General features: G+C 21.2%; 3 protein-coding genes across 3 annotated transcripts; 2 read left to right on the top strand and 1 right to left on the bottom strand.

The window, feature by feature from the left end:
* Positions 1–239: 239 nt before the first annotated feature.
* PVVCY_1304230 (DEAD box helicase, putative) lies at positions 240–4,159 on the top strand (the record flags this gene model as incomplete). Its single annotated transcript, XM_037634769.1, has 7 exons — positions 240–302; positions 441–730; positions 885–946; positions 1,038–1,274; positions 1,433–1,497; positions 1,604–1,705; positions 1,793–4,159. 7 exons carry the CDS (start codon positions 240–242, stop codon positions 4,157–4,159), a joined length of 3,186 nt encoding a protein of 1,061 aa, XP_037490818.1.
* A 583-nt stretch (positions 4,160–4,742) lies between these two features.
* PVVCY_1304220 (MSF1-like protein, putative) lies at positions 4,743–5,995 on the bottom strand (the record flags this gene model as incomplete). Its single annotated transcript, XM_037634768.1, has 5 exons — positions 4,743–4,889; positions 5,010–5,086; positions 5,179–5,334; positions 5,487–5,631; positions 5,942–5,995. 5 exons carry the CDS (start codon positions 5,993–5,995, stop codon positions 4,743–4,745), a joined length of 579 nt encoding a protein of 192 aa, XP_037490817.1.
* A 1,173-nt stretch (positions 5,996–7,168) lies between these two features.
* On the top strand, positions 7,169–20,035 carry PVVCY_1304210 (conserved Plasmodium protein, unknown function; the record flags this gene model as incomplete). Its single annotated transcript, XM_037634767.1, has 3 exons — positions 7,169–19,153; positions 19,275–19,402; positions 19,492–20,035. The coding sequence occupies 3 exons, from the start codon at positions 7,169–7,171 to the stop codon at positions 20,033–20,035; spliced, it is 12,657 nt and encodes a 4,218-aa protein (XP_037490816.1).
* Between the last annotated feature and the right edge of the window lie 108 nt (positions 20,036–20,143).

Genomic DNA, 20,143 nt, shown 5'->3' with positions numbered 1-20,143 from the left:
TTTTTATATGTTTTCATTTTGCAAAAAAAAATATATAACTTCATTCAATTGTTGTTTGACTAGTGTATTTACGCCATGCTTGACATTACAATATGCTAATGAGCAAGTAGAATGAAAATAATTGAAAAAATATATAAGTACAATATAAATGAAAAGAAAGAGATAACAACATTTTCACTTAAAAATTATTACAAGTTAGTTTTCCCCTTTGTGTGTCTTTCATTTTTGTTTCAAATACAATGAAAATGGGCAACACATTCAGGGATGAAATTAAAATGATATTTCCCTTTGCTCCGTACGAGGTAAGGAAATAAAAATAATAAAAAAAAAGTGAAAAAAAAATTAAAAAAATAAAGACTGGTTTAAAAATATACCATTAGAAAGCCCTTAGAATGTCTTATCTCCTACCCACTTTGGATGTTTCATTTTGTTTATGCCAGGCCCAATTAGAGTTTATGAAAATAATGTATGAAATTCTGAAGGGATCAAATATAAATATTAATGAAAGAATAAAAATAGTTTTTGATATTATAAATAAAAATGTAAATATGATAAAAGATTTGAAGAATACAAATAAAGCTATACTAAACATATTTAATGAACATTCTGAAAATAAAACAGATGAGATATATTTTACTAAACAAGACATATGTACTGAGCAACATATCATCAGTGAAATGAAAACTGGATCTGGAAAATCATTAACCTTACTATCTTCAATTATTTATTTGTAAAAAAGAAGAAAAAAAGATTAATATATATTATTACACCTATTTTGTAAATAAGTTTACTATCTCCAACCTCTTTAAAACGGTTGAAAATTACTTAGTGTGTTTATCTCTTTGATATGAATATCTTTTTTTTTCTTTCCTTCTCTTTGTCAGCCTGTTGAAGCATCGGTTTGATTTATTTTTGATGAAAGAAAATGTAGAACTTAAAAGAGAAGGTACATTATTAAGTTTGTTTATTTTCAAAAGTTTATCAACATGTTTATCAACCTGCTCACTCTCTTTATGTGGTAATTTTCCTTTTTGCAGAACCAGAATGGATACAAGAAAATATAATAAATAATATTATACAAAAATATCAAAACAATATAAATATGGAAAAAACAAAAAATGAAAATAATTTAAAAATTATAAATAAATATTTCACATTTACTAATGATAAAATACAATTTAATGACCATGTCTTGTTACAAAAAAAAAAAAACCAAAACGACTTTTCATTACAAAAAGGGGAAAACAATGATGATGTCTTACTCACATGGAACGGTACGAAAGGGAAGTCAATTCCGCACTTTTTACAAATTTTACACATTTTATAAATTTTACACATTTTATAAATTTTACAATTTTATAAATGTACATACATATGCACAAGTAAATGGATGGATAGATGCAGTTTTTTCTTTTTCCTAATTTCATTATAGATGAAGATGTAGAACCCGATTTTTCACTCGATGATGGACGTAAAAAACAGGTACCAAAAATAAGAGTAAACTGTTGTTTACACATATATATGCCTAATTACTAGACAAAGCAGTCATATTTTTTCTTCGCAGATTTTCATATGCAGCCGTACACAGTCACAACTAAATCAGTATTTTTCAGAACTAAAAAAAATCGAGAAAAAATTAAGCAAAGAAAATTTATCTATAAATATGATCATCATTGGGAGTAGAAAGCACCTATGCATAAATGAAGTAAAAATAGAATGAAAATATGTTAGCCAATTTTATAATGTTTGTTAAATATGACATTAAAAAACTTATTTATGTTTTTTTTTTTAGAAAATTATGAGAAAATGTCCAAATGTGAATGAACTAAATGAGGCTTGTCGAAGTAGCAAATGTAAATATAAAGAAGGGTTTACTGAAATGGTTTTAGAAAAAAAAAAAAAAAAAGAAAAAAAAAAAATATTTTTTGAATCATCTAGTGATAGTAATAGTGATAGTAGTAAAGAAGACAATGATGAAATAAATAATTATATTTTAATTAAAAAATTAATAAATACAAAAAATATAGACATGAATCAGATTAAAGAAATATGTAAACATGACAAAATTGAAATATGCCCTTACTATATGTGTAAAGAAAATATACAAAATGCAGATATAATTTTATTACCTTATATTTGTATATTAAATGAACAGATTCGAAATAATTTAAAAATAAATATAAAAAATAATATCATAATTTTTGATGAATCACAAAGTATTATAGAAAATATAAATAATGCAAATTCAATTGGAATTAGTAAAAATCAAATTATTTTTACAAAATTAACATTAAAAAAATATATTCAAAAATTTGAAAATACTTTAAATAATAATAATATTGTTATGATTAAACAAATTATTATTTATTGTGATTTATTATTAAAATATTTTACATCTATAAATGAACCCGTTTCAAATATAACTAGATTCATGCTTCTTTCTAAATTAGATGCATTAAATTTAAATAATATATCAAGCTTTTTAAACAACTCACTTTTTTGTAGAAGATTTAAAGTTTTCGCAGAAATTAACATAAACGAATATTTTAAAAAAACAAATACAGAAAGACCATCTATTATAACTACCAATCTAAATAGCTCGTCTATTTATTTATTGTGTGAGTTTACAAATAAGTTAATCCGATCAAACAAGTATGATTATGTATATATAAATCAAAACGATGATAGTGGACTAGACAATAATACTGACTTGGAAGACGATCATCAATGTGATAACCAAGCTGGAAAAACAAATGAAATAAAAAATGCAAACAATAATAGTAACACAACAACTTTGAACCCTGCCTATCCAAACAAACGACATGGCTATAGCACATATATCAATGTAGAGGCAGAAAAGAAAAGGAAAATAAATGAAACAAATACACATCAAGAAGATAACACAAATAAAGAAGATCATAATGTCGCCCATTTTAGTGAACTTTCAGAATATATTAATTATGTTTTAGAAAATAATGATATAACATTGAAAGAAAAAATAGAAATTATAAGTGTTAGTTCATGTAATAATTTTCAAAGCATAACGAAGGATTGTAATAATGTTATATTGATTGGTGGTACTTTACAACCAATAGAAGAATTTCTATTATTATTTTTAAATGAAAAAAAAAATAAAATAAAATTATATTCATCAGATTATATATTTAAAAAAGAAAATATTTTTGTAAGAATAATGCCTACAAATATATTAACATTCAACAGTATTGATAATACTTATAAAAATAGATTTGATAAAGCTCACCTTTTAAATATAGCATTACAAATATATATATTAACATTATATGTCAATTATGGTAATATTGTCTTTTTTTCATCTTATACTTTTTTAAATGAGTTTATGAATTTTTTATATAATGAAGGAAAATATGTTTTAGAAAAAATGCAAAAAAAAAAATTTTTATTTTTCGAAAAAAAAAATGATAATAATGTCTTAAAAAATTATATGTCCAATATTGCTAATATAAAAAAACAAGATCATCAAATGAGAATAAAAAATGGATGTATATTATTTTGTGTTATGAATGCAAAACTTAGTGAAGGTATTAATTTTTATGATGACTTTTGTCGAAATATTTTAATCGTTGGTATTCCATTTTTTAAACATGAAAAAAATAACACAACACCTAAACCTGCTTTAAACAAAAATGCCCTAGTCCTAAATTATTATAAAGAATACTCAAAGGATACATCAAAAACAAATGATTCTAATTCACATGATTCTTCAGATGCTATCCCAATTTTGTCAGATTTTCAGATAAACCAAATGTGCAAGACATACAAATTAAAATATGCCATGAAAATAGTTAATCAGTGTATAGGACGAAGTATGAGGCATATCAACGACTTTTCCTCTTTTTTTTTCCTCGACCAACGATTTAGTAATTCAGAAATATATGAGTGCTTCCCAACATTTGTAAAGACACATTTAAATAGTATAAAAAATTTAGCATATATTGATAATGAAAATTTTCAAAAAGAAAAACAAAATTTTTATGAAATTTATGATGATATAAAAAATAATTACAAACACATTATAACAAATCACCAGACAGTAAAAGATTCTCAAGATTGTTTAAAAAATTTTGTAACTGATTTAATGCATTTAAAAGAATTTCATAAAAAAATGAATTATTTATGATTTTTTTTTTTCGTATATATCCATGTGGATACTAAAATGTGGATTTCTCATACATAAAACTTTTTTTTATAATCTGGCTTTAAATTTAATAAATTATTTTATTTCAAATTTTGTAGTGTCTTAGTGTGAAACTGCTTGGCATCACTATATGGACCTACATATTTATTATTAACATTTTACATAAAAAATTATAAAAAGGAAAATGTTTTGAGTTTGTAAAAACAATAAAAAAAATTATATAATGACTATATATATGTGCACAAAAATGTGTAGAAAAAAAAATGGGATGCATCATATAATAACAATAATAAAATAAATCATAATAAATGTAATGCTGTGATATGATAGATCATAGGATCTTTGTTAATATAAATAAATATATAACAACACTTGAAATTTTAAAAAAGTGTGCATATAATTTATTTCATTATAATTATTTATAGAAAGAGAATACTAATTTTAATTTTCAATCATTACAAAAACTAACAAAATGATGAAGCACATTTTGCTTCGATATGATTTTCCATCTTTCTTTCTCATTTTTTGTAGATCCATTAAAAGGGATAATAAATAAGGAACCTATTTATTTAAAGCTTTTCATTTTGTTCAAAGTATTACCATATAAGTTGTTTTGATTAATTTGTGTATTTTCATTCATGGTTCTTTTAATAACTTCATCCATTATTTCGATACCTTGTTTGCTTTTTTCCTTTATGACATTTAATATAGTCTAAGTATAAAAAAATAATTGTATATCATATTAAGTGCATAACATATTACTTAGTTTGTGATTAAAATTATGAGATGACAATGGTAGACATATATATATTGTTACAATTTTATATTTTACATTTTCTATAAGATTTTTCATATATCCTAATCCCGTTATATTTATTTGGGTACTTTGTTTATAAAAAGTGTTATTATCTGTGTTAAGTAAGTGTTGAAAAAGTGAGGAAAAAATATATATAACTATACAAATGTATGACCAAATAAGCCAATCATATTTTTAAGCATACCGTAGCCATCTTTCTGGAAATATGTGCATTTTTCGACTGAATTAACAAAGGGGGCTAAAGTATAATTAACCGTTTTTATTGTTAATTTTTTTTTTTTTAAATTAACTTTTATGTCTTCAATAGCTATTCCTCGACCATCGATATTAAAGAGATTTCCTACAAAAATTATATCCAAAAAAATATGAACGTGCATGTAAATTTGACAAAATATAAAATAGCTGTATATGTAATAGTATATTTTGTGTGCAAACGAAAATGACAACAGCGGTTTATTAAAAAATGCATAGATTAATATAAAAATTTATTACTAAAAATTTTGGGAACGAAATATTGAAGATGAACTATTCTCTTTAATTTCATAGTTTGGTTATCGATATCAATTTTCCTATCAATGACATCAATCCCTTTTATGTGGTTCTGAACAAGGTTAGGATATTTATTCCAATAAGCTGCCTATATTATTACATGTACATGTTCATATAAAAATGTATTTTTAAATTAATTGTAGTTATAGTTAAAATAAATATGTATCAAATACAATAAGAATCGTTTAAGTCTAACCGACTTGGTAAACATGGGTATATAAATTTACACACAAACATGAAATGAATTATAAACAAGTTAATGAAAGTATACACACTATTTCACAAAATTATATAACACAATATGTTTACTACTATATATTACATCCATTTTTTATACACTTTCAGTATATATGCATTTATATATATTTATATTTTTATTTAATTCGATTTTGTATTACTGTAACTGTTCCCCAGTCATAATGATACATGTGTTCCTGTTCAAAATTTTTCATTATATTGTCATAACATTAAAATGAAAACAAAAGCGGGGGGAATATAATTTTCCCCTTAAAACACAAATCAAAATAAATGCGTTCCTTTTTATAATGAAACTGCAATTCTTAATTTTAATATTAAAAATATAATGATAAAAAATTATTTATATATTAAAAACAATTTTTTTATTGAAAAATATCCCATTTTTATCTTAAAATATATTCATTTTCTGTTCAAATTTTATAAAATTTGAGGTAAATATATATTACAGCAACTTTAAAAAATAGCGGTAACGAAAAAAAAAACAATTTTTTGTTTCATAGAATTTTTAGCATTATTTTAATTAGCCTATTTTGATCGATTCGTCTATTATTTTTGCAATTTTTTTCCCGTTTATTATTTTTTTTGACATATATTTTATATTGTATTATTTTATTTATATATACTAGCTAATATGATGTTGTGTTCATATATTATTCACAACTAATAACAAAAAAATTATGTCATGTTCATAATTTTTTTTTTGTATTCCATTTTATTATATGTTTTGTTCATATTTTTATATGTTTATTGTATACAAATTTATGTATACGCATATTTTTTCCAAGCAATATTCTGTATGATCAGAAAAAATGCATTTCGTTTTTTTCTTTTTTATTATTTTTTTTCCAAGCTTTATAATTTACTATACTATTTCATAGAGGACATCAAAATAATCTTATCAAAAAATGGCGATATAGATTATCTTTGTTTACCCCTTTCTTTTTAAGCATTATTTTCCGATTTTCTAGTATTTATGTATGTATAGTTGCTTTATTTTTAGTTTTTTTACATTCACTTTTTACCAAATAATTTTATAAAACATATTTTTTTACTTTCATGAAATAAAATACACAATAATGAAAACAACAAAAGTAACATTTGTTTTTAATTTTTTTTCTAGTTATAATTTTTTATAATACACAACATTAGTTATATTTAACTCGATGAGTATACAATCACTATTTGAGCTATGTATGTGTCCATATGTAAATAGCTAGCTATTTTTTTATTGTAATAGTCATTTGCTGGGTTGTTATTATATAAATATATAAGCAAATGCTCATGCGCTTATATATATTTATATACTTAACCCTACTGGATGTATCTCATCTTTATTATTACATACATGTTCAATAAATTCTTTAAAGATGAGTAAAGTATTACTAAATATCCTTAGACAGACTAAAATATTTTTAAATAGAATATATATTAGTCTGATATTTCTCCAGAGTTTAGTATTTTACAACATACCAATAAAAAGTATCGATATAAAAGATATAAACATTGAGTTTGATTTTATTAATAAAATAATTAATTTTTTTTGGAAAAACAAAATACCCATAAATAATGAAAATACAAATAAGCAAAAAAAAAACAATAACATACACATTAAATCTATAAATATAATAATTGATTTTGAAGATTATGAAACATATAATTCATATTATAATATTTATCGCAAATTAATATCAGAGGAAAAGAAGAGATGGAGGATTGTCTATAATTTTTTTTACTATATTTTTGTTTTTCTTTTAAAATTAATTATAAAAAATTATTACATAAATATAGAAAAAATTCAAGTCAAAATATTTTATAATTATAAACATAGACACAGTAAAATTTGTGATAATATAAAAGGCATATCTAAAGGAAAGACTAAATATTATTTTATATTTCGAGATATATCTATTTTTTCAAATAATAATAATATAGAAAAAGAATATGAATATAATAATTCAGAAAAATGTAGTGATACAGATAAAGAAAATATGCTTGCTCGAACAAATCAGAATGATGATAAAGCAAGTAATTGTGAAAATTTAGATTCTCATAAATATTTACTTTTTTGCAAAGAATTTAATATACTTAAAGAAAATAATAATGGAAAAAGGGATGGAGAGATAAAAAAAAAACTATTTTTTATAAAAAACATTTTTTACTATTTTCAGGAAAATCAAATATTAATTCCACTTATATACATTAATTTAAAAGAATGTGAGTTGAAGGAAATTCTCTTTTTATCTCATCATACAAAAATAGACTATTACTTAAAAGATTTAATAAATGTTGCAAAGAAAAACAACTTCACAAAAAATATAGATAGTCATAATGGAAACTATAATGGGTATAAAAATAAATATGATTTTTTTTTGCATTTAACAATTTACATAAACACGATATTTATTAATATCAATCTGAAAGATAAAATAATAAAAGGTGTAATAAGTTCTACCCTTTTTAATATTAAAACAAACGAGCATTGTGATGCTGACAAAAGATTGACTAGTAATATTTTACAAAATAAATTTAATACAAGATATAGTAGCACTAATTTTGAACTCTCTTTTATGTCTTTTGTTATTTATACTGAAAAAAATATCATTTTATTAAATTTGAAAAATAAAAATAAAGAAAAAAAATATATGAATTTATGTGAGGCATCATATAATAATAATCCTCATAATGATTTCCTACTAAATGAAGAAATTGATAAATGCCATTCAAAATATAATATAAATAATTCAAACGTGATATATTATAAATATAAAAAATTTCTTAATATGAAAAAAGAAAATGAAGAAAAAATAAATGTTTTCAAAAAAAATTATAATAAATGTGATATAATTTTAAGTAACATAATTTGTATATTTGAAGTTGTAGAATGTATAAATGTGTATAACCTGATTCAAAAGGACTTTTTACAACGTACACATTTAAGAGAAGTGCCAAAAAATAATAAATTTTCCTTACCAATATCCATTATAAAATATACACCATTTATTTGTGTTCGAAATATTTCTTTTTACATAAATAAAAATATCAACAAATTCGATCTGATATATAACAATGCGATTTTAAAAAATAGAGAAGAAGAATTGGGATATTACAATAATACAGTCATAAATTTTAGAGAAGAAATAATAAAAATAGAAATTAAAGAAATATGTAATATTAAAGATGTTGAGAAAAATTATGCACCGATAAATATCGACGAAAATGATGAAAATTCTGTAGAACAAGATCATAGTAGTAACGAAGACAATAATCAGAGTTGCATTTTTTATTCTGAACAAAATAATTATGAACAGAATAATTATGAACAGAATAATTATGAACAGAATGCAATAGCTAGCTTCGATTTTTTAGTGAAAGATATTATTGTTAAAAGTGTTTATTTGGAAAATAATATTTTATATGAATATAACTTAAATGATAAAATAGATATTGTTTTAAAAATAAAAAATATAGAAAATGAATATGGAATTGCTACAATATATTTTAATAATTCTATATGGTATTTATTACCTGAACATGTTAATTTTTTTTATTATATATACTCTATTTATTGCACCAATATGAAAAAATATGCATACTTATTAAGAAATCCTATGAGAAAAAAAGTAAAGCGAATAGCCGAAATTAAAGACAACTTTCTATTTTTTGTAAATGTTATAGCAAATAATTGTAATATAAACTTATTTTGCATATCTGAAGATTTTAAAGCAAATACTATGGGCACAAATGTACAAGAAAAACGGGCTATACACACATGTAACAATGCTACAAATAATAAGCTAATTACAGTGGAAAATGAAATGTATTTGAAAAAAAAATTAAAGCCCATTAAAATATCATTCGATTTAAAATATATATTAAAAATTGAATCAGAAAAGGAGGAAATACGACGATTTTTCTTTAAATATTACAACTATTTTTTTCTTGGTAATGTGAATATACGATTTAATTATTATAAAAATTTGTTAAAAAATGTATTAGTATTTAAAAATGAAAAAGCAAGAAAAAAAAAAGACAAAAGCCTTTTTTACATGAACAGTCAAGGTAAAATAGAAAATAATTATGACATGTTAATAAAAATTATTAACAAAAATATTTATGTAAATATATTTAATAAAGCCAAAATGCTTTTTATAAATTGTATTATATATCAAATATATATAGCAGCACGGAGAATAGTATATTTGAAGGATACTAATAATTTGAAAATGAAAGAGTCTATAAAAAAATTTAAATTAATAAAAAAAAAAAGGAAAAATAATATTTATAATGTCTTATTAAAAAAGTTAAAATATCCAATTAATCAAATTGGCTGTACAGAAGAAATTAAAAATCATTCAGAAAATAATTACACACTAGGTAGTGGTTACAATCATAAACATATAATATATAGAAACATAAAAAAATATTGTAATAGTTATGAAATATGTAGAAACAATTTTTTAAATAAAATAACGTCTAAATATAATAATTATAAATCATTAAAGCATTTAATACAAATAAAAATTAAAAGCAAAATCCAGTTTATATCACTTTTTGATGATTTTTATATGACTGAATTAAGAAGTTTAAAAAATAGTAGCCTTCAAAAAAATCAATACACAATCGATTTGGATACAAATATTTGTATTTATTATTTTGATTTATTATGTAAAAATAATGTAAGAACAAATAACTTTTTAAAATTGTACATTGATTTTTATAAGTTGCAATTAAATAAGTATACAAGTTTTAATAAAATATATAATGTACTAAATTTTATGAGCAATATAAAAAAAAAGCATGAACAAAGTAAGGAATTCCTTTTCTTTTCTACCAAACAATTATGTAAAATATTTTCACATCGAAATTTGGATCATATAATAAATGACGAAGAAAACAAAGCCTACTTTACAATAACATCAGAAATAAAAAATTTTGATTTTTTCACTAAATTTTATAATTATGCTAAAAGGAATGATAAATATGACATTTTTTATAAACATAGAAAAAGTACAAATGAATTTAATACGAATACAAAAATATATGGAAATAAAATATACTTATTATATAAGACAAATGATTTTTTTACTTTTTTAAATAAATATATTCTTACCGATTTTTTAAATATATTTTCATCAAAACATAGTTGTGAGATGAAAGTTGTAAATTTAAACAAAAACAATTATACCCAAGACTACAATTTTAATGAAAACGAGGTAAAGGATATATTTTCCCTTCGAGACAGCATGATGCTAAAGCAACATCATTTGCAACATAATTTGCAACCCAATGTTGATGATAATAATTATGTGGTTAGTTACACCGGTTCGGTAGATAAAAACCAAATTAACAACTTTAAAGTTTACAAAATAAGACAAAAAAATATGAAAACACAAAATGGTATCAGCTTAAATAAATACAAATTCACATTTAATGACGTCACTTTATTTGCTCCTTCAATTCATAACAATAGAAATTTTATTATTATACAAAATAGTGTACAGATAAAAAATAAATTCATTTTAAACAAAAAAGAAAATAATAATACAATTCAACTTTATGACAAAATATTCGTTTATTTTTTAAACACCACATCCTTTTCAAATCATAGAAAAGATTATATTTTAAAAAATGTAAATATATTATTAATTTATTATAGAAATGTTATTTACAAGACAAATATGTTTGCCATGTTTATATACGGTACTGGTAATGCATATATATCTCCTGAAAATTTTACACTCATCCAAAATGTGATTATTGAAAATTTTCTAAACAATAATGTGGAATATTTTGACAAAAGGCAATACATAAAAAATCCGAAGCACATTGGAAATGAGCATAAAAGAAATAGCATAATAGACAATGAACAGAATTGCAAACATGTTGAAAAATGGAAAAGCAAAAAAAAAGATCAGTTAAAAAAAAGTCTTAAAATTGTTATGCATTTGATAGATATGCATATATTTTTAGAGAGTGACAAATTGAAAAGCAGAATAAGTTACATTTTTATAAAATATTGTTTGATAAATATTTTAAAATATTTAAATGATAAAAATAAAATGATAACAAATATAAAGTCGGTTGTACCTCTTATTTTAAACTATACTCATAAGTACCCATATGATATAATTGTTTATTATAAAAAAATAAAAAATAAAAAAAGTTATTTAAAATATTTGCTAAATATGAAAGATATAAAATATGAACAAACTGCCAATACATTTAACTCATTTATTAAGGCAAAAATTAATAAATATAACAATTTACTAATTACCAAAAAAAATAAAATTATTGAAATTTTTTATCATAGATATAAAAATGACACTATTGGATGTAATGTAGAAAATCATATATATATTAAAATGAAAAAAATTTATACAACAACTGACGTATTTCAATTATTTAATTTTTATAATTTATATTTTGTCGATGATAAAAATTTGTTTATATACACACTTGAGAAATGCCTTCAAAAAGAATATTGTTCAAGTTCTATAAAAAAAAAAAAAATCAACACACAAGCCATATTTAGAAATGCACAAGACAGTTCTGACGATACTTTTATTGGCGAAGAAAATACAGATTATTTTGTAAAAAAAAAAATAAATATTTTAAAAAAAAGAGAAAAAATAAAAAGACCTAACAATTATCTTATTTATATGTATGAAAATATGGTAAAATTGTTAACACCAAATGATTTTAATTCTTATGATTATTTAGTACATAGTAATAATATATACAAAATTAACTTATATATTGAGCATGCTCATATATTTGTAAATTTATTATTATATGAACATTTACTGAAATATAGAAATACAAATAATTCTGAACAGTCAGCTAAAATTGAAAAATCAAATAAATTTGGTATCACTTATAAAGGGGGTGTAAATTTTTTACTTCTTTTTAATTTGAGAAAAAGTCTATTTTTCGAATTTTTAAAAAAAAAAAAAAAACATATTATTTTTAATAGCTATTTTTTTGATAAAATTGTGGAAAAAAAACTGACTTGTTCAGAAAAAATATCCCAACTAGCTCATTCATCATATCCAAAATCAAACTGTTTACATTCGTATTTTTATCCAAATAACTACATAAGTGATGAATTAGAAGAAACAATATTTTTCAAATGCAAAATAAATAAAAAAAATAGTCTATATTTATTAAATAATTCAAATTTTTATTGTATAAGCCAAAATATTAATATAGATATGTGTGCAAAAAAAGAAAAGGTAATATATTTTAATAACAATATTAAAATGGTAAAATATAATAATTTTTATTTTAATAATATTTTTCTTAACAATATAGCGAATAAAAATATAGGGTCATGTCAAGTTAGTGGAAATGATTTATATGATATAAAAATAAGTATGGATAGTTCTCAAAAAAAACAGACAAATATAGATTGTCTTAAAAGTGTGTTTAAAAATTATAATAGTTTATTTCCGATTGATAATTCAAATTATATTATAGAAAAAATTATAAAAATGGAAAATAAAAATGAGGATACAGCATTTTGTGAATTAAATTGTGGCGACCAAAATAAGCATAGCAATGGTAACCTAATTTATAATGAAACAAAAAATGAAAAAACGTTTTCATCCCCCAAATATATAAATGTGAATATAAAAAATGCCAAAATAAAAATAAGATTAAAAGATATTATAGGTATATTAAAAAAAATCTATGAACTAAATTATTGTATGAATTATTATGAAGAAATAAATTTAATTCTGTATAAGCAATGTGAAAAAAGTATAATACAAAATAGGTATCCCTATAGATTAGAAAAAAGAAAAAAAGAAAAAACATATTTAACAATGCTTTTTAATATAGCAATAAATAATTTAAGTATCGAATTGTTTGAAACTGTAAATTATTATAGATATAGAGAATTTAAAAAAATAAAAATTGTACAAATAAATATAAAAGGAAATTATAATTATATTTCATCATATAATAAAGATGAAATAATAATAAAAAGACATGATCTAAATTGTATTTATGATCTTAATTTTTTTAAAAATAATATATTTGAAAACTTTGCAAAAAATATGCAAATACACTTTGTTTGGGTTAAGTCAAAAAATGAAAATAATTTCTTTTCAATTTTTAAAAATAAACCAATAGACATATTTTTAAGTAAAAATATTTTCAGAAAAATTTTGTATCTCTATGAAGGAGTCATAAATAGTTGGGCTAACCACTTTGAGCTGGCTAGCCATATTAAAAAAGGGCACAATGATAAGACTGTTGAAAATTTAGACAATAAAAAAAACATTCTAAACCTGTATAGCGATAAATCAGTAATAATAAACAAACTACAAGAGAAAGCATTTTCCTATCAAAATAAAGATATTTTAAAAAATAAAGAAAAAAAAAATAAAACAGAAATATTACATTTAAAAGGTGGAGAACATATTATATTTTCACCAGATTGCAAAAAATATACAAAAAATAATAACATATTATTATATAATGATTGTGGATTTTATAATTTAATTTCAAATGTATGTATATACAATAATACAAATCTAGACATTATATTTTTACATAAATCCTATAAATATTATAAATATTTTTTATATGCAAAAAAAAAAACATATATAACCTCATTTGACCTTGAAAATGATTCTTTTTTTTTATTTATATGTTACAAAAAAAAACTATATATGGGTCAATCTTTTTCAAAGGAATTACTACAAAACAAGGAAACTAACGAATATAGTTTTTATTCAAATATTAGCAAGATTAAGAAAGAATGTATGTTTGGTGTAGACCCGAATGGCAATGTTAGAAATAGTAGTGCACCTCATATTTTTAAAAAAGTATTGCACTTTAAAAATGTTGAATCTCTACAATTTGACAACACAAGTATATATAAACAATCTGAAAAAAAGGAAGATAAAAAAGAATTACCTATTCGCAACTTATACAACAATATTCAAAGAAAATACATAAAAATTATATCAAATAATCATGGTGAAAATGACAATATAAAAATGAATATGAATAATGAAAACTTTGTCCTAAACATTATTTTAATTGAAAATTATAAAAATGTTTATATATATATAGACAAAATGATAAGCTTAAAGAATATGCTCCCTCTACAAATTTGTTACACTGTGGATGGAACTAAATGTACCATAAATAAATATAAAACTAAAGAAATTTATTTTAAAAATTTAGACTTAAATGGTGATTCTAATATTTTGGTAGGCAATAAATTAAAAGTCGTAAACAGCATAAGCAAAATTGTTTCAAAAAATGAAAGAGAAGCCGATAAAAATTTTTCAAACAGTGTTGCCCATTATGTCAATGTGATAAAAAAAAATAACTGCATCATATTGACATGCCAAACGTTAATATATTTTTACAGCTTTTCTGAACATAATATCGAAATAAATAAAAAAAAAATATATTTTTTAAACAGTAAAACAAATAATGCAAAAAATATGTCCATACCAAACATGTATAATATAAAAAATATGAAATGCTTTATAGGTGTTTTTAATGAGCCGTTTGAAAATGTTGTTTTAGAAAAACACCAAATTAATAATATAACTTCAGGCAAATCTGGTGAAATATGTCTTACACATACAAATGAAAATAATAAATATTTATTTTTTTACAAAATTGGCTTGTTAAACATTCTAAATAATAATAAGCAAAATATAGGGAATACATATTATCATAATGTTTTATCTATATATCCTAAATATATTATACAAAATGAAACAAAAATAGATATATGTATGTTTTCAATTTTTAATGAATATGAAATTTATAAAATAGAAAGAAGTTCAACTAAAGTTGTTAATACAATTGTGGATAGTGGAAATAAAAATCATTTACCCTTTTTTTTTAAAATTAAAAATAGAGATGAAAACAGTAATAATTATTTGGATGTATGTGGGCCTATAAATATAGCGAAGGAAGGTTCATATATTTTTTCACTTAAAAAAAATAAACCAATTTTAGCTAGCAGTACTAGCCAAAACAAACAAATCAAGAGTAGTCACCATTTTTTAAATTTAAAATTTAGAATAGATAAAGGTGAAAAATGTAAATATTTTAAAGGGCCATTTAGTAATTCAATTTTTATAAAAATAAGTAAACATAAAAGTAACAAAAAAAAACTTGAAAAATATATTACATATATAAATAATAATAGTAATATAACAGATAAAATATATGGAAATAATAATATTATGAATATATATAAATATATAGAAAAAAATGATGACATTAAAAAAATATACATATATAATAATACAGACTCTGGAGTTATAGTAGATATTATGCATTATATTGAACTTGCTTATATTATAAAAAATGAAATAAAAACAGATAAAGATGGCATAAAACTTGTTGAAATCGAATCAGTCAAATTTTCTAGTCTTAATAATTCATATGATAAAGACAATACTAGACAATATCATTCCTTAATGCATAGCAACATTGAAAAAGAAAGTGATAGTGAAAACGAAGACGAAAAAAGTAACGGAATAGACAACAACATATCTGAAAAAATGACAAAAGATGATATAAATTATATATTAAATAATAAACATTTAATACATGAATATTTAAAAAAAAATAAAAAAAATTTTCGATATTTAAAAAAAAATAGTATTTCATTTTTCCCATTACGAAAAAATAAAAATATAAAAAACTTTTTTTTACTTTTATATCCATTTAAACAAACAAACAATATACACATTTGTAGAATATCATTAGAAAAAAAAATAAATATAGTAAAATTTGTTGAAAATAATAAATCTATATTTTTTGAATTTTGTATTATACAAAAGAAAAATAAAATTTTAATAAAATTCTCACAATATCTAGACAATGTTATACAAATAAAAGGGAAAGTCAATTTAAATTTGCTATCTATGCAAAAGATAGATAATAAACAAAGTACACCACAAGATAAGGAAGTTAAAACGAAGAAAGTTCACAAAAAGAAAGAGATAATCCATGTTGAAAAGATAGAGGATAACTTTTTTCATTACATTTTAAATGGTAAAAAATATATTACACTATTTATGAAACGATTTAACAAGAGTACAACACCATCACTCGAAAGAATAGATAAACTTAGCATCTCACAAAGTGGTAACTTATTATATAGACTTAAAAGTAGAGCAAGTGTAAAAAATACAAAATTAACCAAAATGGAAAAAGATCAAAGCAGTATAATTATGCACAAAATGAACTATACAACCTTTACAAAGTATAATAAAAATTGTCTAAATGTAAATGAGAAAAAAAAGAGATCCCGATTTATTCATGACATTAGTAAGGATGTAACATTATGTGACCATTTAAAAAAAAAAAAAATAAATTTTTCAAACCAAAATGAAAAAAAAATAAAAAATTCAAATTGTTATATAATAATAAATAATGATATAAATATAAATATATTTTCATCTGTTTTAATAAAAAATGTTGATATAACTAAACAATATTATAGTGATAAAAGAATTATGCCATCTGTTTATACAAGCCTTATGGAATATACTAATGTTGATAAAGAAAATGAAAATAATGATATATCTTATCAAGAACAATTTAATAAATATATATTTAAAAAAAAAAAAAATGCACATATATATACAGTAAGCTTAACAAATTTAAATTTTTATTTTAAAAAAAATAAAATTAATAGTAATACTACACAAAATAGGTTTTATTTAAATTTAGATAATTTGTCTATAGTCGATTTCTCAACAAATGTTGTAAAAAATATTCTATTTAAAGGTTTGAAAAATAGTTTAGTAGACTATAAGGCAGACCCAAATCATGATAATAAATTCATAGCATTTGATTTAATATACAAAATGAATTTTAATTCTTTGCATGTCCAAAAGTTTGAATTGTTATTTTTCTGTCCCTTACGAATATACTTATCATTAGTAAGTGTTGAAAATTTTAATTATTGTTGTAAAAAGTTTTTAAAAAAAAAAAAAAAAACTCGTAATGTAAAAAAAGAGAGAAGCAAACTAGTACTCCTTTTTAATCAAATAAATGGAAGTGTTAGTAGAGAAAAACGGATTGATAAAATTTTGAAATGCCAAAGTAAATATGCTAGACAAGCTTTCAAGGCTAACAGATTTTATGAAACCCTTTGCAATGTTAATAATAAAGGAAAAGAAAGAAAAATAAAAATTTATAATTTAAAAATAAACAATATATATATTGTGTTTTCCTTTTCCAATAAAAATACATATAGCATAGAACGATATAAAAATGAAGATGAATTATTTAAAATGAAAAATAAAGATCTAGATGATGACTCTAATAATTTTATTTTCAATTTTAAATTAGCATTTTTAAATCAAATAAAAAATGCAAATTTTGAAATCAACTCATTAAATTTAAAAAAAATCAAAGAAAAAAATATATTAGAATTTGTAAATTATATACTAGATTTTTATATAAAAGAATTATATAAAAACTTATTTTTTTATATGACTAAAATGAATACAATAAATAAATATATACATAATTATTCAAATTTTTTCAACCAGTTTATGGATAAAAAAAAAATGTTTAACTTAGTAGATATATCATCAGGACTTAAATATATTACAAATGAAATTCATGAAAAAAGTAATGTCTATTTAGAGAATATAAATATATTTACATCCCCTTTAGGACTTCAAGATGGTTTGAAAGAAAATTATGAGCCTAAACAAGTTGGAAAAAAAAATGAAACATTATCTATTATCAATACAGATGAAAATAGTTTGGAAAAGGACTACGGTCCGATAGACACACCACAAAAAGGGAAGAGAACTCAAAGTGAAAGAACAATGCGAAAAAAACATGCACAAGATGACAACAAGACAATTTACAACAGTAGGGATAGACAACTCTTTACAAACTTTGAAGATATGGCCGTTTTAAGTGATTCAAATTATTGTATATGTAGAAAAAAAAAATTAAAAATAAACAAAATTAATAAAAAATTATACTATTTTAAAAATGATAAAAAGGTATTTATTTTTGATGATAGCCAAGTAAATTATAATAATATTGATACAAATAAAAATGGTGAAAAATATAAAGAAATCTATCAAGATAAACAAAAAAACGACATTATATGGAATTCCAAAGAAGCTATATTAAGAATGCCAAAAAAAGAAACTTCAACCAATTTTAATATTTTTAATAGTGCAATAAAAAATATAGGAAAAGATATCATGTCTAGTATTAATTATTATCTTTATGATAATGATGAAAATGATTTAAAAAAAAAAAAAAAAATTATTTTAGATTATTTTTATGGAAAAGTGCAAAATTCCCCTCAGGACATCAAGCAGGAACCCCCAGACGAGGTACAACAAAAAAAAAGTATATATTTACATAACACCCTAAATATGACTAATCAATAAATTGTCATACTTCATACTTCAGTACATTATGTTGTGTATATTTTTTTTCTTATTTTCTTGACAGATACAGAGAAAGACTAATGAGATAGGAGTTCAAGAATTTACAACATTCACCATGATCTATAAAAAAGGGCAAATAAAATATGACAGTGAGCTATTCAGAATATGCAACCCATTAGATACCCCACTAGTGTAAGCACAAAAAGGAAAGCAATAAAACATGTCAATGGTAATGCATATATATGTACATATAATATACTTACACACTTTTTCTTTTACAGGAAAGGAGTCATAATTGATAACTACCTCAAAGATAAAGACGAGAATTTGCTACTCATATTTTGTGATGAATATATAATAAATTTAAATAATGAGAATAGGATAATTATAAAAAAGAAGAACATAATAAAGATTGAAATTGTTTGTAAATATTTTAATTTAATTTTTGAGAGAGATAAAAGTTTAATGCATAATATAAAAAATATAATTAAAAAAAATAATCATAATTTTTTAGGCTATTATTTTGATGTCTTATTTAAAAAAAAAATAAAAAATGATAAAAAATTAATTCATAAAATTAAGAAAAATAAAATAAAAATTATATATTTCTTATATTATATTTTTTATTTTATTTATAATTATGATCAGCGTCTTAAAAAACTGACTAAATCTTATTTGCCAAACCAAGACAATATAAAACCTACTATTATAATATTTGAAAATACAAAAAAAGTTTTTTTCTCTCTCTCCTCAATTATATATTTAAATATATTTTATTTTAATGTTAGAGACTTTCTCTTTACTTTTGTGAAGCAATCAAGTTAGTGAAAGACACACAAGGACTCATATCCAAAACATGGGGATAACAATTTTTTATTTTTTTTACAATTTGATATAAACTATTTTCAGTAATATTGTACAACAATTTTTATT

This window comes from Plasmodium vinckei (genome assembly GCF_900681995.1).
Source record: "Plasmodium vinckei vinckei genome assembly, chromosome: PVVCY_13".
NCBI lineage: Eukaryota > Apicomplexa > Aconoidasida > Haemosporida > Plasmodiidae > Plasmodium > Plasmodium vinckei.
This window is presented reverse-complemented; position numbering and strand designations above follow the sequence as displayed.